Source organism: Lissotriton helveticus, chromosome 1_1, assembly GCF_964261635.1.
Source record: "Lissotriton helveticus chromosome 1_1, aLisHel1.1, whole genome shotgun sequence".
In the NCBI taxonomy this organism is placed as follows: domain Eukaryota; kingdom Metazoa; phylum Chordata; class Amphibia; order Caudata; family Salamandridae; genus Lissotriton; species Lissotriton helveticus.
Genome location: NC_136057.1, coordinates 364,107,427 through 364,134,225, shown reverse-complemented (window position 1 = coordinate 364,134,225; position 26,799 = coordinate 364,107,427). Strand labels below are relative to the sequence as shown.

General features: G+C 44.4%; 1 protein-coding gene across 6 annotated transcripts in view; it reads left to right on the top strand.

The window, feature by feature from the left end:
- The window catches only part of CACNA1C (calcium voltage-gated channel subunit alpha1 C), a 2,299,705-nt gene extending 2,273,814 nt beyond the window's left edge, over window positions 1-25,891 (top strand). For all 6 annotated transcript variants that reach the window (XM_078673661.1, XM_078673663.1, XM_078673662.1 and 3 more), the window contains one exon: window positions 20,269-25,891. In XM_078673661.1, coding sequence (XP_078529787.1) covers window positions 20,269-20,562 — 294 coding nt within the window. In that variant the 3' untranslated portion in view covers window positions 20,563-25,891. The remainder of the gene's footprint in view (window positions 1-20,268) is intronic.
- Window positions 25,892-26,799: the final 908 nt, after the last annotated feature.

Sequence of the window (26,799 nt, the reverse complement as noted above, 5' to 3'; positions counted from 1 at the left end):
TGCAGATTAAAGAAATGCCTTCAATTGCCCGCTGAAACTGATACATTTTAAACATCTATACAGATTGTATGTGACTCTACGACCCATTGCCATATACCATTACAGGAACTTCAGTGTTTGCTGCAGGTGGAAGAAGGGGTGGCAGGAGGTGTAGCTATGCAAGGAAGTCGTAAAGTTCTGGGGGTAGGTGTTTGAATCCCTGTATGAGAATAATGGAAAACAACTGCCTTGCACTCCCCTTGAAAACTACTGCCTTGCACTCCCCTAGTAACTGTTTGCTAGAATATGTGGCAGAGGTTCTAAATAGATGTGGGCATTTCATGTCAGTGATCGTACTACAGGCTAAATGAAGAATTGCCGGAAGATGGATCGTTCCCAGACATTAGGACAGGCTCAGGGATGTGATATATTGTAATGAAATGACTGAGGTATACTTGGACATCACACTGCTTTGTGATGCCACATAATTTCTGGGACCCACTGAGAACCGATTTGCTTACCACAATAAAAGATAGGAGAGACACTGACAAGGGCGGTGTGGACAGGAAGGTGAGGGTGACTGATCATACAAAATGGAGATTAACGGATAATTTATGTAAAATCGCCATAGGAGCTGAGGGAGAGGGATCAGTGGTCATAAAGGAAGTCATTGACATTGAACAAGAACACAAGAAACACAAAGAAAAGCGGCCATAGGTAAAGTTAAGGGAGCAGAGTGTGGGTGAGTCTCCCGTACCGGACTCTAGAACCCAAAAAGCTGCCACGGGGGCGTAATTCCCACCAACCAAAGGAAAACTAAAGCCGAAAGAGCCCCTCAGGTCCCACACAAGGACACCACAGTTGTTTGTGCCACTGGAAAGACGCCGGCATCGAAGGATGGCTGAAGTCGAGAAAAGGCTATGAAAGCAGCAGCCTAAAGACCGACTCTTGAGACCTCAACATTGAACAAGAGTTTGACATCCACAGTCGACACCGAAAAGTGTGTAATTGAGTGGAAGATAAGACGTCTTGGGCTGAAATGGCCATGATCCTCCAGAAAGAAAATTATTCCGATGCATCCCTCTTAGATTTACACATTCAGTCGAAAAGTTCAATTGAACACACACTAGCCAACAAGCGCATGGGGGAACTGGAGCCTCCAATGACTCCAGAGCTGCACGAGGAATAGGATCGGGAGATCTTCTACAGGGAAGAGGATCCAGAATCCTATTGTCTGTTTCAGAAAACGAAAGGGTTCGAATGTCTTGAAGCATAATAGCAGGATCTCAACGCCAATTCCCCCATGGAGGAAATAGACACATACCCATTGAGGCCTTCCTCTCCAGACAATATCGCCATGTACCATCAGCTAATAAAGAAAGATGCAGACAAGTATGGGGGGTCCAGTTGGAGGAGGAAAAGTCTCAAACATATTCTACAGTATTAGGGGTGTCTTTCATAGATTCACATGCTTGAATATTCCCCATCGTTGAAGTGGGAGTCCCACGGTACATAAAATAGTAGTAAAATATATATATATATATATATGTACATATAGAAAATTATATATAATTATACATATACATAAAATGTAATACATATAAAATATATATAAATATAACGGAAAGTTAAAAGTACCATAGAACTGAAAACAGGCCCATAGAAGCCTAAAAGGGAGAAATCACTTTAGTAACATATCACAGTCATTCTAATGGTCCACATTCCAGCCAATCAGGCAACCACACCCTCTAGAACCTTCTCCTCAGAAGCTCAAGCCCTCAGATTTTCTACCGCACGTCGTGTGAAGGGAGTCTCCCTGAGCTCTGCTCAGTTTCTTCAACTCTTTTGCTTACTTCAACCCTGAAGATGTCTACAACTAAGAAATCCTTGTTCAGACCTTGCTCATCCTGTGGAAAGCTCCGTCTGTTTCTTGAAGATCCTCACAGTAAGTGTATTTACTGTCTTTATCCGGACCATGAAGTTAAGAACTGCAAGTTCTGTAGGACCTTCTCCACAAAGACACTGAAGGATAGAGAGGCACGTCTCCTTCTCTGGCTACAGAAGTTGAAGACTTCCGAAGGTGCAGTTTCTGACGTGGAAAGCGTGTCTTCTTTCCATTCTAAAGCCTCTTTCAAGTGTGGGTCAGAGACTGAGATGCCATCTCCTTTTCTGAAGAGAAAGAAGCTCGTTGACGCTTCTAAATCTGTCTCCCCATGGGATTTGCAAGTTTCCACGCCTACGGGACCTGGTTCTCTGGCGTCGCAATCCCAAGCTGTGCCCTCGTTATCTAAATCGGGCGCCAGCTCGTCGACGGGACCGTCGACGCGTCCATCGACGACTACGAGATCCGTCGACGCTGTGCCAACGTTGACGACGACATGTTCTATGTCGACGAAGACTACGACAACAACGTCTACCTCGTCATCGACGCTTCCAGAGGTGAGGTCTATTTCATCTATTTTAAAGATTTTGTCGACGGCCGTTAAACCGGCCTCGTCGACGCCTGTGCTGAAGCATTCATCGTTGAAGACTCCGTCGACACGCCCTTCGTCGACGGCCTCCTCTTCGTCGACGACGACGGCCTCCTCTTCGTCGACGACGACATCCTCGTCGCCGGCCAAGACCTCGTCGACGGCCAAGACCTCGTCGACGGCCAAGACCTCGTCGACGATCAAGACCTCGTCAACGGTTACGTTGACGGCAAAATCCTTGTTGACGGTGCCGTCTACGCCGACGGTTCCTCCTGTGTCGACGACTTCATCTTCGTCGACGACTCCGTCGACAGCACGGGCATCTACTTCGACTAAGGAGAAAATATTACCTCCCTCGACGACTCCATTGCCATCTGCTGCCATCTCGTCAACGGGACCGTCGACGGCGCAACATTCACTTGTTACAGCAACTACTTTCATGGTGGTTACAGCTTCTGTGGTGAAACGGCCTGTTCCATTGAGTCCAATGACTGAAACTCTGCCAACAAAATTATTTGAGTCTGCAGAAGACGACTCTGATGACGGTTCCTACGTCAATGAGGTATATCGTCCTGCTAACAGTCCATCTGAACTTAATATAAAGTGCCAGGAAGAAGATGACGAGTATGATGAGGAAGGAGATGCTCTTTTTCCTGTTCAGGATGCTCGCTTTGAGGCACCACATGAACAACGTATGACGCAAATACCGTTTTCTCTGGTGACCAACTTTCAGAACATGTTGGATGATTACAATCGCAGGTTCCCTCCATCTGCGCCTACCTCACCAAGTCCTCATCCTGCAGCGCCAACACCTGTACATGCAGAAATACCGCAGTCGCCAGCCCATCCGCAGCCAGATACTGATGAAGACGCGGATGTCCATCAAGACACTGATCAAGATGACGTCCTCGCTGACTGGGATGATTATAGAGCTCAAAGGCCATCTACCCCACCGACATCGCCTTTGCCTTCTCCGCCGGTGGACATTGGAAGTTTTCATAACTTAATGGTGCGTGCTGCCAAGCTCTTCCATTTAACGTTAGAGATGCAATAAACGGATTGCTTCCTCTACGACTTCAAAGATCAGCCTCTTAAACAGACTCATACCATCCCAATCATTGACTTTATTTGGCAGGAAGGCCTTAAACTTATGGCACGACCAAACTCCATCCCGGCTGTATTACCACGCCTGGACAAGAAGTACAAGGCGCCTGCAGACTCTCCAGTATGGCTTGTCTCTCATCCCAAGGCGGACTCCGTTGTTACTCAGGCTGCCCAGAAACGTTCGAGGAATCCAGCCACTCCTATAACCTCCCCTCCAGACCAAGAGGGACGACGGTTGGATTCTATCGGCAAGAAGTTTACCACCATGGCTGCCACAACGGTCAGAGCGGCTAATTCCCTGGCCATCCATGGGAGATATGACCACCAAATGTGGTCTGAGATTGCGGCTTTGATTAACCAGCTCCCGGATTCTGTCCGCACCGAGGCCCAGACGATAGTCCAGGAGGGAGAAAAGATCTCTGCAGAGATTATAGATTGTGCTGTTGACATCTCGTCAACAGGATTCAGACAATTTGCTGGAGCTGCCGTTTTACGATGCCAGGGCTGGCTCAAATCAACAGCTTTTCGGCCCGAGGTGCAGGCGAGAATTCTGGACTTGCCATATGATGGGGACTCACTTTTTGGCAAGCATTGTTGATGACGCTCTTGAATCCATTAAAAAGGACACAGATACTGCTCGTGCCTTAGGAAGCCTCCAGTACAGGAAGCGCCCTTTCGAGGAGCACGTGGCAGTGGTAGCTCTTCCAATTTTCGTGGCTCCTCCCAGTATCGCTCCTTGGCGACAACAAACAAAGGTACAGCTATCAATCTCAGAATTGCCAGTCCGATTCAAGACCTTATCGGAGGAAAGCTAATTACAGAGGAGGAAACACCTCCAAAAAACAGTGACTTTCCCGACAAGTGTTCTCCAACTCTGAAAATTGGAGGTCGAATCTCCCAAAACTTCTCCAACTGGTCTCGTATCACCTCGTATCGTTGGGTCCTGGATGTCATCTCGAAAGGACATGTTCTCGAGTTTACAAAATTTCCACCCAGCCGTCGACCTTCTGGTCCCCCACCACCTCATTTAAAAGACATGTTGGCTCAAGTCAAGATCATGATACAAAAAGGGGCTGTCGAAGTGGTCCCTCGAGCACAACAGGGAAGGGGCTCTTATTCCTGCTTCTTTTTAATCAAGAAGAAATCGGGAGAATGGCGCCCCATTCTGGACTTACGAGCCCTCAACAAATTCATCAAATCACAAACTTTCCGAATGTTGACCCTCCTGGAAATTTTGCAATACCTCGATCCCGGAGAGTTCCTCTCCACTATCGACCTACAAGATGCATATTTCCATGTGCCAATACATCTCAAACACAGGAAATATCTTCGCTTCACTGTCGGATCGAAGCACTTCCAGTTCAAGGTGTTGCCTTTCGGCCTTTGATCAGCGCCGAGAGTCTTCACGAAGATCATGGCTCCAGTTGCAGCTTTCCTGCGCCTGCAAGGCGTTCAATTTTATCCTTATCTAGACGATTGTCTAATAAAAGCCCAGACACATCAAGAAGCAAGACAGCATACCCAGACCTGTCTGTCACTATTTCACGCCTTAGGTCTTTCCGTAAATCAGGAGAAGTCTCATCTTCGCCCATCACAACAGAGAATCTTTTTAGGAGCCTTAATCGATTCTCATCTGGCACAGGTGTTCGTGTCCCAGGAGCGACAACTTCGCATCCTCAGGATAGGCGCTTTCCTCAAACCAAAAAAGTCAGTTTCTGTCCGGATCCTGAAATCTTTTCTGGGCATGGCCTCCTCTTGCATACATCTGATCCCACACTGCAGACTTCACATGAGAGTCATACAGGAGGAGGCGGACAAACAATGGAGACAGGTTTCGGGGTCGTTCAACCACAAACTCTACCTGACGCCCCGCATTCAAACAGCTTTGGAATGGTGGGCTCACCTTCCGAATATCGCCGTGGGCGGCCTTTCCAAGAACCACCTCCTTCGCTCACCCTCACAACGGATGCTTCCTTAGAGGGTTGGGGGGCACACCTAGAAGGCATGTCAGTCAAGGGCAAATGGACGACAGCTCAACGCAGATGGCATATAAATCGTCTAGAACTCTTGGCCATCTTCCTTGCCCTGAAGTCCTTCCGGATACTGATCCAGGGCCAATCACTGCTGGTGCGGACAGACAACATCACCAGCATGCACTACCTCAACAAGCAGGGAGGTACGAGGTCTCTCCTGCTTTCCAAACAGGCGCAAGAAATCTGGACTTGGGCAATCCAAAATCAAGTTTACCTGACAGCAGTCCACGTGCCGGGCGTCTCCAACACCCTCGCCGACTGTCTCAGCAGATCTCTGGCAGACAACCACGAATGGGAACTTCACCAACCCATTCTGGACTACATCTTTTGCCAGTGGGGCCAACCACAGCTGGATCTCTTTGCGACTTCAACCAATCGCAAATGCAGACGCTTCGCAAGTCGGCATCCCCACAGAGAGTCGAGCGGGAATGCGTTTTCGATCAACTGGTCGAACAAATTCGTCTACGCTTTTCCCCTGCTCCCTCTCATCCCGCGTCTGCTGTACAAGATGAAGCTTCAACCATGCCATGTCATTCTAATTGCGCCCAGGTGGCCACATCGCCCGTGGTTCTCGGACCTCCTTCTTTTGTCCATGTGCGACCCAATACCACTTCATCCTCTGCCCCACCTGCTCACCATGAACCAAGGCCGCATTTGCCATCCGGATCGGGCGTATCTCCAACTGCACGCCTGGAACCTGAATACAATGAATTTGCAAGTCTAAATATTGCTCCGGAGTGCAGGGATGTGCTGACTCATGCACGCGCTCCCTCCACCATTAAAACATATCAACTGAAATGGAAATGGTTTTGTGTCTGGTGCCACAAAGAAACTCTTGATCCAATGCACGCTAAGCTGGAGCAAATCCTGCCTTTTTTCCTATGTTTAGCAAAGTCAGGACTTTCTCATTCCACTCTTAAAGTCATTCGACAGTTTTTTAAAGGCCTCTTTCATCTGTGTCTGCCAATTCGTCGTCCTCCGCCTCCATGGCGCTTGAATCTGGTTTTATCTCAACTCCTATTACCTCCTTTTGAGCCAATCCATTCAGCAGATTTGAAATTTCTCACGTGGAAGGTTGCTCTTCTGCTCGCACTGACGTCATCACGGCGAGTAAGTGATATCCAAGCATTCACAATCCAACCTCCATTTCTCCAATCCTCCAAGGACACTGTTACTTTGCGTACGAATCCAAAATTTATACCCAAGGTGCCCTCGGATTTCCATCTGAATGAGCCAGTAGTTCTCAGAACTTTCTTCCCAAATCCTCAGTCTCCGGCTGAGCGTTCTTTACATTCCCTGGACTTAAACCGCTGCCTGAAATTTTACATCCAGCGCACCACACCTTTTCGTAAATCAGACCAGCTCTTTGTGGCCTATGGCCGACTATGCAAAGGACAGCCAGTCACCAAACAATCCATTACTAGATGAATTTCTTCTGCCATCTCCTTTTGCCATTGCAAAGCCGGAAAACCTCTTTCTACTCCGGTACGAGCACATTCGACAAGGGCTGTGGCATCGTCTACCGCCCTCTTTGCTGGAGTGCCTCTACACCAGATCTGCAGAGCGGCGACGTGGTCGAGCAGACACACGTTCACGAGGCACTATTGTCTGGAATCAGCGGACACCGCGGATGCTGCTGTGGGCCAAGCTGTGCTACGAAATCTTTTTAACTAAGGTGAGCCTCTGTTGCTTCCCGCCTCCTGTCATAAAAGGTTTTAAATTATGTTTCACTGTATGCTATTTGAATAATACTATAGTGTTACTTCTCTAGTTTTGCATTGCCTTTTATGACTCATGTAATATTTTACTGCTTTCTACTCTTATTCAAGCAAGTGAATCTATGAAAGACACCCCTAATACTGGAGAAGAACATTAGTTACTTACCTGTAAACTGTGGTTCTCCAGTATTGGTGTCTTTCATAGATTCACATGCGACCCACCCTTCCTCCCCTCAGAGGCTCTCTTCTCCTCATGCACTCATGGTTACTTTGGTGCTACGAAAATCTGAGGGCTTGAGCTTCTGAGGAGAAGGTTCTAGAGGGTGCTGTTGCCTGATTGGCTGGAATGTGGACCATTATAATGACTGTGATATGTTACTACAGTGATTTCTCCCTTTTAGGCTTCTATGGGCCTGTTTTCAGTTCTATGGTACTTTTAACTTTCTGTTATATTTATATATATTTTATATGTATTACATTTTATGTATATGTATAATTATATATAATTTTCTATATGTACATATATATATATATATATTATTATTTTTTGTCGGGGGTGAAGGGGGTTTGAAAATAAATTGATTTTGACATCTGAACATCGGAGTGCTTGCCGTTCTTTCGACCGGATGGGTTGAATTGTGTGGCTGTGTACATATATATATATATATATATATATATATATATATATATATATATATATATATATATATATATTTTACGACTATTTTATGTACCGTGGGACTCCCACTTCGACGACGGGGAATATTCAAGCATGTGAATCTATGAAAGACACCAATACTGGAGAACCACAGTTTACAGGTAAGTAACTAATACTCTTATGTACTAGTAACATCACTACCCTCACTGAGAAAGAACCAAGATTTGCAAATGCTTCAGAGCATCCTGGACCAGGGGAAAGAGGCCTTCAAGGAAACTGCAGCCTGCAAATCGGTGGCACACAGGGCCAAGAAGAAGTATAAAGACTCATTGAAGGATTCTGCATATATCAGAGGTAATGTGCCATCGTTTTCCATCTTTGTGGTCTCTGCCTGGACAAGGGCAAATGTGCTAACTGCATCCGGAGCACCTTCGGAAAAGGAGACCAAGAGAATGGATATGGTGGGGCGGATGTTTGAAAAGGGAGCAGCGACTAAATGGCGCATCGCAAACTCTAATGCCCTGCTCAATAGAAATGCCTACCAACACTGGGAAGAGATCGCCAAGCTAATGAAACACTTTCAAGGACAGTATCAGAGGAGGAGGGTGGCATCCCTCGCAGAGGAAGAGAGGAACATCGCCAACACCTGTTTAAAATATGCGCTAGATGCCGCAGACACAGCAATTAGACACATGATGGCAGGGACAACATTAAGAAGACATCCTGGCTGTGGATGTTGGGCTACAAAAATGAAGTCCAAGCCAACATTAAAATTGATATGTAAATTGATACTTGTATAGCGCACTACTCACCCGCAAGGGTCTCAAGGGGCTTGTACGAATACCGCTGTGGAACCCATCCTGGCTTTCCCTGTGAGGTGTCCACTCCTGGGCACCCCCAAGTTGGAGACCAGGCATCCTTAGCGTTGTGGAGATTAAGCAAGCTATTGCCCAGAGTTGCAGAGTGGGACTCCATGATTGGAATAGGCACCGAGGCGAGAATTATCAGGTCCGTGGAATTTTTGAGCCCAAGACCTGCCGAGGCGGGGAATTGAACCCTGGTCCCGGGCTAGACCTCTGCATCAGGGTCTGCCGCGCTAACCATTGAGCCACACTTCTCAACATTATCAACACCCCGTTCAATGGTAACACTTGTTTATGAGAGCAGTGGATGACACACTAAAACAACTGAAGAAAAATAATGAAACCGCAAAATCAATGGGAGCCTGTTAGAAATGGGATTCCTGGTTGGCTGAGACATGCAACAAGGCCAGACAGGAACTTTCCCCTATAATCAGGATAAGTAAGATACACACTAAAAGTTTACCTTTGCTCACCCTCTGGTAAATTGGCACAACGTAGTCAAGCTAAACTAAAGAGGCAATGTGTAAAGTATTTGTACAACACATAAACATACTGCAACACAATGAATACACCACAAAAAGACTCTACAGAGGTTTGTAAAAATAGGTTATTGTTTTGTCAACAAAACAAAACCAAAATGATAAAATGCAAGCAATACTTTTCAAGTTATGACTTTTTAGAGTTTGCACGTACAACAGTGCTCAACACGTTCTTTGTACTTCAATGATTATAGGCGGTCCCCTTGGACCGGTGAGAAGTGATAAAATCCAATCTGGGGTCCACCAGAGAGGTTGCTGCCCAGTATCTCGTTTAAATAATACCCGGAAGTTACTAGGGAGTAGGCAGGGGGGTTTGGATCAGTGAATTCTTTCTAACCAGATGCAGAGCCTGAGGTGATTAATTCAGTCTGAGTTTTTTTTCCGATACCTGAAAGACAACTAAGTTTTCGCATATCTACATAATTAAATCCCCCAACAAGGCCACTTTGTATAAGGGTGTTGTTAAGTAAGGCAAGGAGCCAGCCGGTCATTGTCTTCTGAATAATTTTACAAATACCTTACCGGAGGACTGAATATTCAAGGTTGCTCCCTTCTTACCGAGTCTGATGAAGACCCACTGTTGAGGCTCCAACTGGCCCCTCTCCTGTGTGTCTGGTCGCAACGTCGATATTTCGCAAAGCCTGGATCGAACTATACTTCCATTAAAGGGGCAGCTTTGATTGAAACTGGTAGCCCCATACAATGAGATTGCATTTATTATGTACTAATAGATGTGATGGACAGGCATCTATACAATGGCTATGTCATATGTGTGAGGTCCATTTCTTCTTTCCAATTGCTAACTAAATTTCCTACAGGGCTCTCTTTTTGAGTACTTTCTCTCACTTATCTTTCTAACTGGAGTGACCATATGTAAATAATGTAATTACACTGACAAGTTGCATATATATATAAAAAAAACTAGCCATTTACTTTTGTGTGTGATAAGTGTTGACATTGATGTATATTCTCTTTCCTATTGATAAAAGTAACTGTTCACCCTCAGGGGTGAGGAGGTTGGTGTAGACAAATGAAATTAGTGAAATTAGGACAAGCTAGTTAGTTTAGTCTTTGCCATTCTGTTGGTCTCTCTGATCGGACCGTTGTTGTTCCGTATTACAATTTCCCACAGTCCTCCGGATTATTTTTTGGGTTACCCCATTGATATGTAATGGGGCTTTGTCAAAGTTCAGCTGCCGGACTCAGAGGTTGCAGCGTCAGTTCCACAGCAGTATTAGGACGATGAAGTCTTTGATGGCCCTGAGACTTCAGGAACAGTAGGCAAGCCCTTGGAGATCACTTTGGCAGAGTCTAGCCAGCTCTCATTCAACAGTCAGGGAGCAGCAGGCAGCAGGGCAACAAGCAGAAAAGCAGTCCTTCCAGAAAAAAAGTTCATACGAGTCTTTTAGGCAGCACAGCAGTTCCTCTGGCCGAGCTTCCTCCACACAAAGGGCTGCATACCACCTGTAGTTATTATAGAGAAAGGGTAGAGAAGGTGGAATGCCTGGGGACTTCCAAGGGAAATTCTAGTTGATTCTCCCACCTTCCAGGGGAAGGTACCTTTTCAGTACTCTTCTGGATACTCTGCCAAAAGAAGGGCTGCTGTGCTGCTGAAAGGATTGCTACTCTGCTGCTCTGAAGGACTGCTGCCCTGTTGCCTGGGTGAAAAGGACTAGGTCTGCACCAGTTGAACCCAGGACCCCAAAGTGACTCCAAGGGCGAGTTGGCTGGCCTCCTGTCTAGGGCCCCAGGGTCAGAAGGCCCTAACAAGTTTGACCCTAGCACCTGGACACTGATATCCCGTAGTCTTTTCTTCTAATTGGTACCACCCTAAGCCTGGATCCTTGGAAGAGGGCCTAAGGTGCTCTGCCAACTTATGTGGATCCAGGGGAACTGACGCATCTCCTCTGTTGCGCGGCTCTATCCCGAACAGAACGTACGCATTGCCGCCGCTGCGTTGATCCGAACCTTGGCAAAGACCTGTCTCGCATTGCAGCCAGTTACCTCATTGGAACCGCCACTGCGTGACGCATCCTCGGTGCAGGCCCTTGCATCCCTCTTCAATGGCAGCCTTGACAGTGACAACAGAATCAGCATTGCAGCTCCCAGGAACTGACTCATTGCAACGCATCCTCAATGCCAAACTTCTCATTGCAAGCCCTAATCGACGGGATTCTCAACAACACTGAAGGACATTGCACTGCAGCCTCGCCATATCTTGGAACTGATGCATCGCTCTGGCTGCACAACACATCATTGATTTGGACCCACGCAACATTTTGCAAACCAGGATTTAGGCTAATTTGTTCAGCGGGCCTAACTGGGTCCATGTGGCTGGCCCATGCTCCATCACAGTTGGCCTGAACTTTTGACTTTGTTCTGGTCCGGGGCGACCAGGTATCTAGAGCTGTCGATTTGTGCTTTTTGGCACTATTTTTACCAAAAGCATTAAAGTTGAGAATCTCCTATTCTACTGATTAGACTTTTGTCATTTTGGTCTTGTTTTATTTATTAAAAATTACTGTATATTTCTATTCTAGTGTTGAATACTTTCGTGGTGTGTTTACAATGTGTTACTGTTTGAAGTGTTGCACAAATACTTTACACATTGCCTCTGAGTTAAGCCTGACTTGTCTTTGCCAAGCTACCATGGGGATGAGCACAGGTTAATTTGGGGTTTGCTTGTGACTGCCCTGTGAGAAGAATTGTGGTTACTGCTTGAGAAGGGTTTTATCCCACTCAACCATGAACCCAAATTCTTACAGATATAATAATGAAATAAGTAAGACAGAAACATTGGTTAAAAAAGGTAACAAAAATATGTGAAACAAGTGAGGATAAAAGGAACGACGCTGGAGGAAAAATGAACACAGGAGGGGAAAAAGCAACAAGGGTAGAAAGAAAAGAACAACAAAACAAAAGTATAGAACCATAACAATCTTTCACTGGGTAGACATTACAGCTAAGCAAGAAATATTGAGACGGTGCACTTGGGCCGAGGTGGGAATGTTGGAGGGGAGGGGAGGGAAGAGAATATTTATCTGCTAGAGCCTTTCAATACCATCCCCATTCAACAAGAGTCCCAAGTCCATCCCGTTATACCACATCTCACCCTCAGAACTTCAATACCACAGGAATATCATTGAGATGCTTCATCAAGCACAGGACAGTCTTGCAGTAGGGTGTACGTGTAGAACAGTCCGACACCATGTAAAAGAAGGCCGCATCTTCCAGTTGGCAACGAGGACAGGTGGCATGGGGAATATAAGATGAATATGTTTGAGGGTCAGATACACTCTATGCAAATAATAGTATTGAACAACTTAAAACAAGCTTTCCGGAAAACCTGGGGAGTAGATGACAGTATATTAGACCAATCAGAGTCTGTCAAGGGTAAACCCATGTTCGCTGCCCACTGCTCACGAAGGCCTCCCATGTCGCAACTTGCCAGGGTGAGTGCCCTATAGAAAATGGTGACCGTACGAGTGTGGCAAGAAGTGGCGCACACTCATTTCATAATTTAGGCCCTCATGCTCCGGCAGTTCAAATCTCCACAACCCTCTCTGATCAAAGCTCTGGGGAGACGGATATATAGAGTAGAGAAATAATATAAGAGTTCGGGAGGAAGATCATTTTAGATAACACTACCCATTGCATTATCGATAAGGGCAGTGACAAAAGGAACTGTACAGTCGACACAGTGAGCCGAAAGCAGTTCTCACATTGCCCTCAAATAGGGCAGCCTCAGGATAATAGCTCTACTGAATTAAACTTAAGAAATATCTACATAGGAGCCGCTAGGAAGACCACATTCATTTGCCAGGAACTACGGCCTTGGAGCACAATCTAGAAAGTACAAAGGGGCAAGCAGAGACCAACATTTTTATTTTCTCTGATAATGTTTTGTTAGTCCCTATTCAACCATGTGAATCTACTATACATCCAATTCTAGAGAAAGAAAAGTTACTCAAGCATTATTGGTATACTTTATAGATTCACAAGCTGCCCTCATCCCCTTGATGTGACTGTAATATGATTTACTTTTGATAAGCTTGAAAAATCTGACCTCTGAAGCCTCTGAGTTGAGTTCCGTGTGTCTCCACATCATTGATCACTTTGGGGCAGATTTACAAGCCCCTTGCACCGCCGGTGCGTCACATCGCGTGACACACTGGCGGCGCAACCTGTTCAGTGATATTTACAAGCACAGGTAAAGCCACCCTGTGTGACTTTACCTGTGCTTGTAAATATCACCCCTTTTCACGCAATACTTTGGGTGTTAGGGGTGTGACATGGGTATTGCTGTGGGTGTTCCCACGCAATACCCATGTCCACTGATGCATTTCCAGATTTATGAAGAATCGTTAATCTGGAAATGTGTCAGAAAGCTACGGGTGGCGTAGGAAGATGCAACGAGAAAAAAATGTTTTAATTTCTCCTCCTTTTTTTCCTCTTTCAATGCGTGCTGCATTCTACAGCCCGCATTGAAACAGGAAATCACCTCAATTGTTTGCTTCCTGCACAAAAACAATCTCCCCACGACGCAGGCATCCTTGCACAATGGTGCAAGGGTGCCTGCACTGGCGCATGGCAGCAGTTTGTGCGCCAGCGCAGGGGGGAGCACAGAGTTGCGACATATTGTTGTAAATATATCGCATCCCAGTGCTTCAAAACTAACAGCGCTATTTTTAAATAAACAAGGGGGACCCGAACAATTGGCTGAGGACCACGGGTTACAATACTATTTCAGAGAACAAAGGTCCTAAGCGAATAATGGATGTACACACAATAATTAGAGTATAGCCCACGTTGGGTTACTGTAACAATCCAATGTCCAGCCGGACATGGAGTTTTATTCATACAGATAAGGAAATTAAAGTCAGAAATACTTAGAACAACAAAAATAGTGGGGCACAAGCCTGTACCCTAAAAGGACCGGGAAGTGTGGGGGAAATGGGGTAACAATACAAACAGTAGAACCAAGAAACAAATACAGGCAAGGACTGTGAGCTTTGGCCATCTGCATTCAGTTTTAAATAGCAGCAAGTTTGACCAAAAATAGATACCATAATAGTTAGACACACTGGACATTTGTGGCCCTATTTAGAAATGTCGACGTTTCGATCCCTTGCTCAAGTTAAAAGGGATCATCATCAGGACTAGAACATAACATTTGCCTGGTTCAGAACATTTAGTGCCTGTCAGGATAAAAACAGGGAGACAAAAGAAATTGGCCTATAAGAAACAGTGAGAGACATTTTAAAAGGTTACAGTAAGGCAGCGAGTTGATGGCATAATTACACCTAGTAGTAATTCAGACATCCGTGGGGAAGCGAGAATGAGGAGTGTATTTGGTTAGAAAATTAACCATGCGGTGCTAATTGTGACTAGTGGCGGCATAGGGCTGGGCGTGTGGCGGGAGTACGGTGCCGAGGCGGAGCTTGCGGCTTGGAGGCGAAGCTTGCGGCTTGGAGGCGGAGCTTCCAGCTCGGAGGTGGGGATTTTTGCCATGCTGAAATCTCCACCTCTGGGCCGCAAGCTCCGACTCCGGGCCGGAAGCTCTGACTCCAAGCCGCAAGCTCCGCCTCCAGGCCGCAAGCTCCGCCCCCAAGCCGGAAGCTCCGCCTTCGGGCCGGAATTTACGGCCCGAGTTCGGACTTAGAGTTAGTAGTCTTAAATCTATTCTGTGAATACCGAAAGTAGTAAGTTCACTCTGTGAATCCCGATAGTAGTAAGTGCATTCTGTGAATACCAAATAGTAGTAAGATTAGGATTTAGTCTTAAATTCATTCTGTGAATCGGGCCCTACGTGCCTAGTGAAAGGTATAAAAATCGCGACGATGTGAATGCCCAGTGGGCGTGGGATGGTGCCGCAGATTATGTTCTTGAGAAGACGGAAAAGCGTGCTTACCAATCGGCAGGAGTTCCAGGGAGTCAATTTGGACGGATAATAAAGCGGAAAAAGGATAGCAGCCGCTGAAAGGGGGAATGAAAAGCGGGGTCGTTAAGGTCGTGACTGTGAATGGTAGTGGGGCATAGTGATACTGTGCATGGGGGTGCATACCTTAAGTTCTTGTTGTAGCAACAGTGATGAAGTTACCTGCCTGGGAAGTGGCGAGGTCAGACGCGGCGAAGCAGGGGGGAGAGGGCGGCCGCCGCTCTCTTTTGGTGGCTTGTGGGGCCACAGTTAAGGCTGGTGGTGTGCCGTACCATGTTAGGTAGAGGGCACGCTGCGGGGAAATAAACATGCGAGTGAGCCACTGGGGATAAACGAGATGGTGTTAAATTACGGGAGGCAGTGTTGGCCGGCGCACACGGTACGATTTTGCTTACCTCAAGTTTGCACGATGGCAAGAATCTGTGGGCAGCAACGGTGTGCTGTTCAATGGTGTGCGCGATCGCAGGTACTGGCGAGTGTTAAGGCGGCACTAAAACAGCGCGGCGCAGCAAAAAGACTTGCGGCACCGCGCTGCGTTAATTTCTTGTAAATCTTCCCCTGCATGAGATGCAAGCACTACACATAGTATATGGCTAAAGTGATGTAAATTGTCAGGATGCTGTGTGGGACATGCATACCTCTCCACACTGGCCCTGGACACATACAATCCCCAGAGCATGGAACAAACTGCCAGAGAGCCTGCGCAAAGAAACAAATCTTTTATCTTTCAGAAAAAAGCTAAAAACAGTGTTGTTTCAGGAGGCTTGGGGTACTGCCTAACTCTCTTCCCTCTAGCATGGTGCTCACTCTCTGCAAAGCGCTTAGAGACCCCTGGGTGATAAGGCGCTATAGAAATCTAATATACCAATACCAATACCATGTGATGCATTATGAAAGATTTACAAACTAATGGCGGAGGTTTACGAATCAACACCACTCCTGCCACAGTCATCCAAGTTATATATTTCAATTCACATGGACCATCGGCTAAGGAGGGCAGCCATTACATTTCCTACTAAAAATATGGTCCAGCACTCTAAACTTAATACCCAGACCTTATACTGAGAAAGTGTCATATATAGTCTAAATATAATGGATGTGAAATATGTCACATTCAATTATGTAATTAGATCTTTAAAGAAGTTCACAATGATTCACATTTTTCATTTATGAATCGTCCTTTATTGATGAACATTTTCCAAACATAGTTCATAATTTATAGCCAAAGCCAACACGTTTCATTCTCTACGAACTTCTTCAGGGCTTATCACTTCTTGTTTTCAGGATAGAGTGCATTTCTCCTGTATTTCATATCCACATCATGTCCCATATATACAGGTATGGTCACCAAATTCCGTTGCGGAGTAAGATACTTTCCGGCAAACAGTTAGCTCTCCGGACTGAAAATTTGGTCTATATATGAACCTTTGTCATTATAATGTCTTGGTACTAAGTTTAGAGGGCTGGCCCATATTTTAAATAGTTGTTCCCATGTGACGCATTACTCTGAGTCTCCTGGATGTGGTTGTCTTCAGAACAAGAAGATGATGGATAGGTGTGTAGAGTGCCACATGGTCAGAGGCCTTGCCTCTCAGAGTACACTGTATGATAAACACCCGAGTAAAGCTGAGAAAGACTACATGTTCCATTGAGGCACAGGACTCTCATGAGCCGGCCATCTGGAATGCCTGGAGTTTAAATTCCTTGTGGAACAGTTTCCCTGTTAGTTAATGGTCATACATTGTTGATGCAGACTGTCAGTAGTGGTTAGACGTTCAACAAACAACGTTGTGCAATCAGGGACGTATTCTTGCACCACACCCATCTAAGGATACTGACTTTTACTAATTTATCTTTGTAGAAGCCTATCATTAAGATATGAACTTGTATTTTCACTTTGCTTTGTTTTACAAGGAGTCTCCCATCATGATTACAAACTTGTATTTTGCACTTTTAAATAATATTTCAGTGTCACCTTGTCAACTTTAACCCTTATTGAGGGTTTGAAGAAATATTGATTTTGATTCCAGAACAGGGATGGGAAATGCAGAGAGTGTTATAGGCAAATGAGACATTCAAGGAGAGGTTAGGAGCCAGAGTCAATATCACCACCATACTAAAAGTCTTCTGGTGTCTTTAAATATCAACACTTCTGTAGTTCAGATGAAGCTACCTGTGCAACCAGAGAGTGTGAAGATATCAAGTGTCTCTTTTCCCCTTCTTGTTCCATTCCCCCCGGATCTTCTTGTAATATTGTTTATGTGATGCTGACAGTGGGTTTGGAGCTCCCATTGGATCTCGAATGCGTGACAAGTGAAGTTCGGCATAAATTGAGTGGGTACGTACACAGCTGTTCAATCATTGACTAAAAATATTTAACCCAACAAGCATTGTGGGACCGGTTTTCAGGGTAACACCCCACATAAGCCAGGCTAAAAATGAATGTACTTCTTGCCACAATGGCATGTTAGCATACACGATGCACTGGCATGTCCCCCTTTCCATGTACACACCTCTACAATATTCATTGTAAACACATAATTTACTCTTATATGTTGTATTATTGATTCTAACATCATCCATCATTACACTAAGCTGTACATATTCTCTGTATTTTGACAGTTTGCTATGAATAGCAGTTATGTTTGAAAAACTTGTGGAGCATTTATGGCTTTTCCAGGGGTCCCCGATCAATCACCGGTTAGTGGGCTCTGAGCGTGTGATTTAGAGCCATGTAGCACTGATGTCCCAGGGCTTATTGAAATCAAAATGAACACCAAGTATGCCCATTCAGCAGTTAACTCTCATGGAATTGAGATTGAGCAATCCAAGGTTTTCCCAGGGAAGTGGTGTGATGGTAGAGCATTTAACAGGCATCAAATAACAGTCAGTAAAACACTATCCTGTCATTAGTATGGTTTTTAAAAGAAAATTAGAACATTGGAATGTCGGGAGCTCCATTGAAAACAATGGAGTGCTCTGGGCTTATAATGGCCGGTATAATCCTGGAGCTCCAACATTCCAATGTTTCTTTGTTCACAGCTCTGGCTGTGAACAAAGGCTTAAGGGAACCTGAGGGGATTCCAATCCCCTCACGCTCCCAAAAGGCTTTGTTTTTTTTGCTAGAACATTCTGTCCTCTAGTGACAGAATGTTCTAATAGCCTTATAGCCCTTCGTAGATGGGCTATACCGCTATTAAAGTCCCTCTCCCTTGTTAAAGGCCCTCGCCTTCGGCTCGGGGCCTTTAACGCTGGAGAGGGCCTTTAATAGCCGGTATAGCCCTCTACGGCGGGCTATAAGGCTATAGTACTTAACACACAGAAAATGGAAAATAATCTGCATATTGAAGAGCAGGCATTTAGCAATGGAATTAATGGGAAACCGTGCCCACGATAATCTGCAGGACAGTCTTTAGTGGTAAAGTGCATTGGCCCTTGGATCTTCGATGGGGATTTCAGTGAGACTATTTGCGTAGCACTTGTAGTTGAACTGTCTGTCAAGAAAGCATTTCAGTCCTTCAGACAGATGCATTCTCTTGCCTCTCATCCTCAGTGCAATGTCGCAGTACCCCTGTGAAGTTCTTTCATGGGAGGTAACACCTGCAGGCATTGCTGATTAGTGTGGGCAGCACTGTGCAGGTTTTGGACGTGGCCCTCTCTGCAGGATCACCCCCATATGTTTTGCCTTTACTCTCCACTCTTTGCTGAATTCGTTTTTGTTGGCTTTATGCCTCTGTGCACTTTACCACTGCTAACCAGTGCCAAAGTGCTTTTGCTCTCCCCTTAAAACATGCATTATACCCAATTGCCATATTTAATTTACTTAACAGTCTCGAATAAAGTGGCACCACATGTGCCCAGGGCCTTTAAATTAAATGCACCTAGTGGGTCTGCAGCACTGATTGTGCCACCATTTAAGTAGCCCTTTAAACAAGCCTGTGTGTGCAGTTTTGAACAACCATTTCAACCTGGCAAAGTAAACCTTTTGGATGAATCTGAATGGCCAGTTGACAGTGTGGTAAAATATGTATATTTCCTGGTGAACTCACAACCACACATACTTGAGATGGCCTTTCCTGAGCTAGCACCTTTTAAGAAAAGTTAAGATAGATAAAATCTCAACATGGCATAAAGGTACAATCCATTGACTTGACTCATAGTGACCCAGGGAACGTGGGATAAGGAAGGACATTCTTCTAGGAAACATACACTAGGCACAATTGGTTTCTTTTAGCTCACTATTTCCACCCTACCCCGGAAACAAAGATCTGAGAAGAGAGTTAAAGGGGGCCACAGTGGCCCACTCAAATTTTGTGCTCTGAAAATCCCCACCCATCATCAGCAAAGTGGGTCGTGAAGAACAAGGGAGCTCCACCTGTAGCTGTTTGTCTGGGACACTATGAACGTCAAAGTATTCCAGTTGCCACTCCGCAAACACACATTCATTCACCAAGCCAGCGCACCAGACATGATCTAGGGAATGTATACTAGTATAGTGCTGCTGAAGAAATGATAAAAGTTAAGAAAGCCTATTGGTAAGGCTGCCACCACGTTGACATATGAGTTACCTTGTAATGCTGTTAAACACAATTAAAGGTATGGGACCTTTCTCCAAACGGTTGACAGGCCCCCACTTGGGATCAAAATCGCAGGTAAAAAAACAAAAAACTTTCAGGTGTGTTGACGTTTTACACATGTGCCCGATGTTCTTGATGAAAAAGGGGTATTACTAAACATTGATCAAGACATAATTATGTACGGCATTATGGAATGAACTAGACGAGCGTGCAGCCTGCCTATAAGCCACAATGGCTTTTCCTTCTATCTTAGAATGGTGTTAATGAGGCGATAAGGAAGGGGACAGAATGTGATCTTCAGACTTGTGCTTATCTTGGAATTGTACTAATTGATGCCTTTTCTTTCTTGTTCTATCTCTTTCAATTCCTTGCCTCCTGCCGACTGAAGGTCTTGATTTCAGAAGGACTCGTGCAGTTTGCCCAAGACCCAAAGTTCATAGAGGTCACTACCCAAGAACTTGCGGATGCCTGCGACATGACGATAGAAGAGATGGAGAATGCAGCAGATAACATCCTCAATGGCAACAGCAAGCAGAGCCCCAATGGCAACCTGTTGCCTTTTGTGAATTGCAGGGACCAAGGGGAGGACAGTATAGAGGTTGAGACGGATGAGCAGACCATAGATTGTACAGAGACGGAGGAGCATCTCCAGGACAGTAGGAATTATGTCAGCAACTTGTAGTTGCCATGGCTGAAGCAATGATGTGTTTTTTCTGTTTCAATGTTCCTAATGGGTTTGTTTCAGAAGTGCCTCACTGTTCTCGTGACCTGGAGTAACCGGAACAGCGTTCTTCATTCTTTTGCGTTGGGATGAGCAGCAGCGTTGGGTGGTTACACAAAAGCTTTCCAGGAGTCAGTTCAACCCAAGCATGTGCCCGTGGATGCCGGAGGCCAGAGGGAGCTCAGCTCCCTGTCCTTCCAGCCCCTGCACAAGGAACAACTGCGGCTAAAGCAGTGCGAAGGAGAAGCTCATCTTGGTGGATGGCCCGGACAGAAAGGACCCTGCATTTTTCACCTTTGCTTGTTCAAAAAAAGAGGGAAATGAATCATTTTGCACATGTTCTGTAAGAGCCTCACATGTCTCCCTAGAGCCAAGGCCCTCAATACTTTGATAAGGAATGTTGGACTTCTTCTGCCGTGGATTACAGAATCTCGTTCAGAAAACACGACCGTGAATAACGTACTGCCTTAGAGTACAGGAAAGGCAAGTAGCGATCCAGCGAGTCCCTGCTGTTAAAAAATGCTGAGACTTTCCACCCTAGCCAGTAAGGTGGAGCTCAAGGGCTTGGTTTGGATCCATAGGTTTGATCTGAATGTTTCCGGGCAAAGCTTGCCCTTGTCAACCCATTCACTACACGGGTACGATGATCTGAGCCTCTCTCACTCCGCCCCTCGAAATAAAGTGTTGGCCAGCCTCACCACTGCCTACCCAGCTCAGGCAAGCGGAGTTCTACCAAGCAGATAAAGCTCCGGCAGTCAACTTTGCCTTCAAGGTGCCTGGCTTGTCCACACATTTCAATGGTGGGAAGAGGGGTCTCCGCAGATATCTCTTGGTTGCAGTGGTTAAGATATTTTCTTGAAAGCATGCTTCAGTTTGGTCAGGTTATTTTTTTAACTGTGCTGCGGGGGGATTTGCAGTCATTGAAGGTGAGGGGACAGGTGTGGCGTGAAAAGCGGAAGGGGTTTTTGCACCACATTCTTTATATTTCATACTGCAAATGTGAAAATCTATTTTGGTTCTCACCGTATCATTTACAGAAAGCAGTTTGCCATTGAAATTCTGTATAACAAAAAGGGAATGTGGCCTGACAGAAGAGATAGATTTCTGCACCAGAGAAATTGTTATTTTTTATTTAATAGAAACAGTTCTTTTTAAAGAAAAAAGAAAACTAATTTAAAGATAGTAGGCAATGCACTCGTTATAGTCTTGCACATTGGAGTGAGTGGTTGGCATTTTGTAGTAATATGTTGATCTGTGGGCATGTGAGTAGTTGGGTGAGTCTGCCTGGGTGCGTGCTGGTCTGTTTTTTTTCTGTGCACGTGCAGTCCTCTTCTTCCTACTTTTTAAACCTGCAGGAAATCTTCTGAATCTGGGGCCATTGGGATGCAAAAAAAAAAGATGGCATTTGGAAAAAAAACAATGTCTCTGCTTGGGAAAAAATGAATCGGTTACTCTTTGCATTTTCTGTTCCACAAGATATGCAAAAGCAATGCAATAATTTTAATTTTTGAAAAATATATATGATTGTGAGTTGTGTAGGCATTTCACTTGTATAGAAAAAAACGAGAAATTCGAGAAAAAAATCCAGCAGAAATACATTTTCCCTTTGATATATTCCATGTGATGTTTTACTTGCATTGATAATGTTTCTGTTGAAGAAACCGTAATACTTGAATTCAGGTCAGTTTCAGTATTTTTGAACTATTTTTTTAAAATTGAATTGCAGTTGTGCCAAGCGAGTATATGAATTGAGTTTAAGTTTGTTCCCAGAATCACTTCTTGTATATTTTGCTGCATGTAACTCCTTTAGTATTCAGAGTGTGCCAAGCTTTACCTTTTGGACTTTTAAGTGCTTTTTCTACATGTGGTCAGGGAAAATGGAAGTAAATGATTTTTTTTGTACAATGAAAAAAATATTCACATTGTTGTAACTATTCTACAGTCCACTGACAGGTATTCCCATGACTGATTTTGCATATCTTGTGTTCATTTCCCTTGAAATTGCATGATGAATTCATTAGTATTTTGCTTACTGAATTCATGCCTGCCTTTGTACGCAGTCTTTGCACCTCTTTCATTTTGGTTAGTTTCTGTTGATCTTTTTCTTCTCACGTGGGTGGTGCTGTCTGGCTCGTTTGTCTATCCACCCTTCTACTTTTTAGAAGATCAACTGGCATCAGCAAAACTATGTGGAGGTGTATGATTGAATCCCTAGGGAAGTAGTTGTTATAGAAGGCCTGGAAGGTGTGCATGTCCTGATCACCCACTCTTTGTACAGCAAGATGTTCCAAAGTGTTAACTACAGAGATAGCCATATCAGTTGTGACAGAAAAGTTATTCAAGTTAGTAGTAATAAGGCAAAGGGGCAAAGCTGCTCACATTTTATTGCAAAAGAAATCCCCTGATTTAAACAAATGAACTTGCTGTGATGGTTGGCCTAATTTTTGGAATAGAGGATGTTTTTCTTAGACTGTATTAAGGATTGATTTTAATTGTTATTACTGTGGAAACTGATTGTAAAGTACCCCTATTCCTGGCATATATAATTTAGTCAGATTATAAAGCCCTAATAGGAACGCAGCTCAACAATGTAGCACTAGGTCGTTTTGGTTTGCTCCTACATATCATCTACTCCTAAAACTTTTATATCCTTACCATTCACGCTAGAAGAGATTCTAATTTATTTTTGTGCGAGTGGGTAGGAGCTTAAATCATTTACAATGGAAATTGTACTTATAGCTCACAGTAGCAGGTTGGATAAACAGCTTACAAAAAGGAATGTCTATGTCAGAAATCCACAATAACCACATGGAGGATGTTCAAATCGAAATTTAAATTAGAGTTAATATTACACTCAAAATTACGTCAACAGTTAATAAGTGTTGGACTATCCTGATGCAACTGAAACAAATTTCTATCAGAAGCATGCAAATTCTAAAGGATGTCAACACCACTAATACGGAAATGTAACTAATAATGTAATCACTGAGTGATCAAAGGCACAGTGAGGGGGCCTTGGGTCCCAAGTGACACCCTAACTATGGACCCTCCTCACACTCATTTGTTAAGGATGTAATATGATTGGAAAACTTTCCTTGATAAATACTTTATGTAAAGAAGTTCCCTTCTATAGTAACCTTTTTTGGGCTTACTTCAGGATTGGGGTCTGTGTGATTGCACCATCTTCCCCATAAGCCATCACTATGCATAATTTCCCAATTACACACAGCAGGTGTGTCCCTGTAACTCACACAAGAGGACTTATTCATTACTTGTGCTGAGGTTGAGCATCCTATTCAGTCACACTAGGTGATGACTTTATCAATCACTATGACAGTTTCCAGACACTCACACTGGATGTTTACCATGTTGGTTACACTGATGAACACTCAAATGAGGAACACCAGACGATGGCTTAACAACCAATACGGATGGGTGTTTAGCTACTCCACATTGGAGTCTGCACACATCGGTTGAAATGCTTGATCAAGGGGCTGCCATGGTCTCTCACACTGGTGCATGCCATTTGTAATCAGTGGATGGAAAGAGGATGTGCATTAGGGGTAGTCAAATGTGCTTTAATGTCCCTGGGTGTGGATGATTAGGCTGTCCCGCCCACTCCAAATTATTGACCCAAATTGTGTAATGTCAAAAATATCTAAAGAATTTAAAGAGAACATTTAATTCCATTATACACACAAATGCACACACACTTGAAATAGACTGATCACTTATTAACATTTTATAAAATGTGTTTCCTCAGGAAATGGCGAGGGCATCTTCTTGGGCAGTCCTGATTCTACTCCTAAGCAAAATAAAACGCTTTCTCTAAACCTGCCCAATCCTTTCTTCACACTTACCAAATCCCAATTCCTCTCATGAGTTAACCCAATCACTCTCCCTCAGTTTGCCTAATCCTTCTCTCACTACTCCTCCCCATGCTTGTGGAAACCAAGTCAATTCTCTCCTAGACTAAACGTTTGCCTTTGTTTTACCTAGATCTACTTCTCTTAGCTGTACTCCTCTGTTACACTAGAGGTAGTCTAGTCCATCTGTTGAGAACAAGACCTATTCCTCACTTAAAGCATATTTCAACCAAGAAATTCCTTCCTGGTGTTAGTTATGGGTGACATCTGTCCACCTGAATGATCAAAGTATAGAATTACTCACTTACAATAAAACACCACATTATGATAGCTTACTGATTAGCAGTTGCTTTATAACCGTTCATTGGCAACTGTTAGTTGTTCCAATTAATTAAAATCACACTACAACCCCCTACAAATTAGCAGAGATGACTGCATGACAAGTAGATCCTCACACCTGTTTCATTGAATTCTTACCATTCAAATTAATTGATTAGCATATTTCTTCCTTAATAGTGTAAGAGAGAAATGTTGTAGGATCGAGAACCAATCAGTAGTTGTTTTTGCTGCTTTTCTGAGGTATCCCTATTGGAGGTACACAAAGGGGAAAAGCAACAATCCACTGATCGACAGAGTTTGCTGATGCCAGCTGTGAGGGGAACCTAGTCTTCAATTGGGAATCCATTACAAAGAATCCTCACCAAAATGTTACAGCAAAGGGGGACTAAGAATTGGGTAATTATGCCATTCCCACAATCTGAGTGGATTAATATTGCTTCCCTTTTATTGGAGTGGGTGTCCGGTACAGTCACTGCATGGTGGGTAGAAACTCTAAGAGACTAAGCAAGAAGTTTTTCGTTTATACATGCCCAGAAAGAAAATGGGCTTCTTGTTTTATCCTTTGAATCTACCTTCTTTACAGCTCAATGGGCCACCTTACTGACATGGTTAGTTGTTTAAAATGTGGTCGCGGCTCCAGTACAGACCGCAGAGTATTTCTCGTATGTGTTTTATTTTCCATTCTTGGGTGGCTAATGTTTGTGATGAGGCGGGCATTTGGATTCAGGAGCTGGCATTTCCTGAAATAGAGAGCCATCAATGCTCACTTTTCTTCAACTTCTTCCATTCTGGGCCTCAAGATGCTGCTGTTTCAAGTATCCAATCTGTTTCCTCCCCCACAACTGTCAGCTGAAAAGAATCCACTCTTCAGCTGGGATCCTTCTCATCATCGTGTATAGGACAGTATCTTTCCTGCTCTCCTGTATCCGCCTTGATACCCTGTAAGTTTTCCTTCCTCCCCCAGACAAACAGACCAACAAAAAAAGGGACAAGATGCATTTTTTTACATTTCTTGATAATTTTCAAAAGCAATGTATCATTGTTTTCTTTACATTGATGCCAATATAAGAGTTGTATGGGTCTCACCTGGACTCCTGTGTTGTTTTCTGTTTGAAAGCTCAAATGTAGGTTGATTGAGGGAGTTGGAAGGACGATGTGCGTAAGTTTGGATCTGAATGCACATTGGTGTTTCAATGAAAAGGCACTTTCCGTCAACAACTACACAGAGGGTCTGGTACTGGTGCTTTTGTCTATTAACTCAAGATAAAATGTCACATAGGAAGTTGGGAAGTATGCTACAATCTGTAAAAATCTTGACTGGAGAGTTTGGGGATGCACAGTAGCACTGAAAGTTATCTTAAATTACTCATGAAGCTGAACCTACAATTGTGGACGCAGCTTCCACATCCCCCAGAGAAGGAATCTGCATGCCACTCTGGTGAGTATATTGATGGCCCCATTAACGTCTGGTGGATGGATGAGTTGTAAACATCTGGCTACGGTTTGGCAAGCGTACATAACAACCACCGGAAAAATGGGATTCCAGGTACTGATGCATACTAGCCCCAATGTTTCTTCCTGCATGTCACGCAGATGCCTCATCCATGTCACCCAAATGCCTCATCCATCCAAAAGTGTTCCGCCTTACTTCACAGGACAAGGTGCTGTATCTCTTCAGCGCACTGAAGCAACTGAAAGGAGACACAAATATCTTCATGAAACACCAAAATACACAAATAACATAAATTTACATCTCATCTCTTCAAGAATTAAGACTCACAATGTTGTATGTGTTCAGTGTTTTGGTCAGCGTGACAGTCCGTTGAGTCAAAGCACTCCGTGGACTATGAAACTAAGCAAAGGTGCTGAATGAATAGCAACATGTTTGTTCCAATGTCCAAGAAATGTTTGCAATTGCCAATGGAGACCTGCACGTGGACAGGTAAAGTGCATCAGCAAGTGCAACATCTCCATCTGTTAGACAGCATCTGTT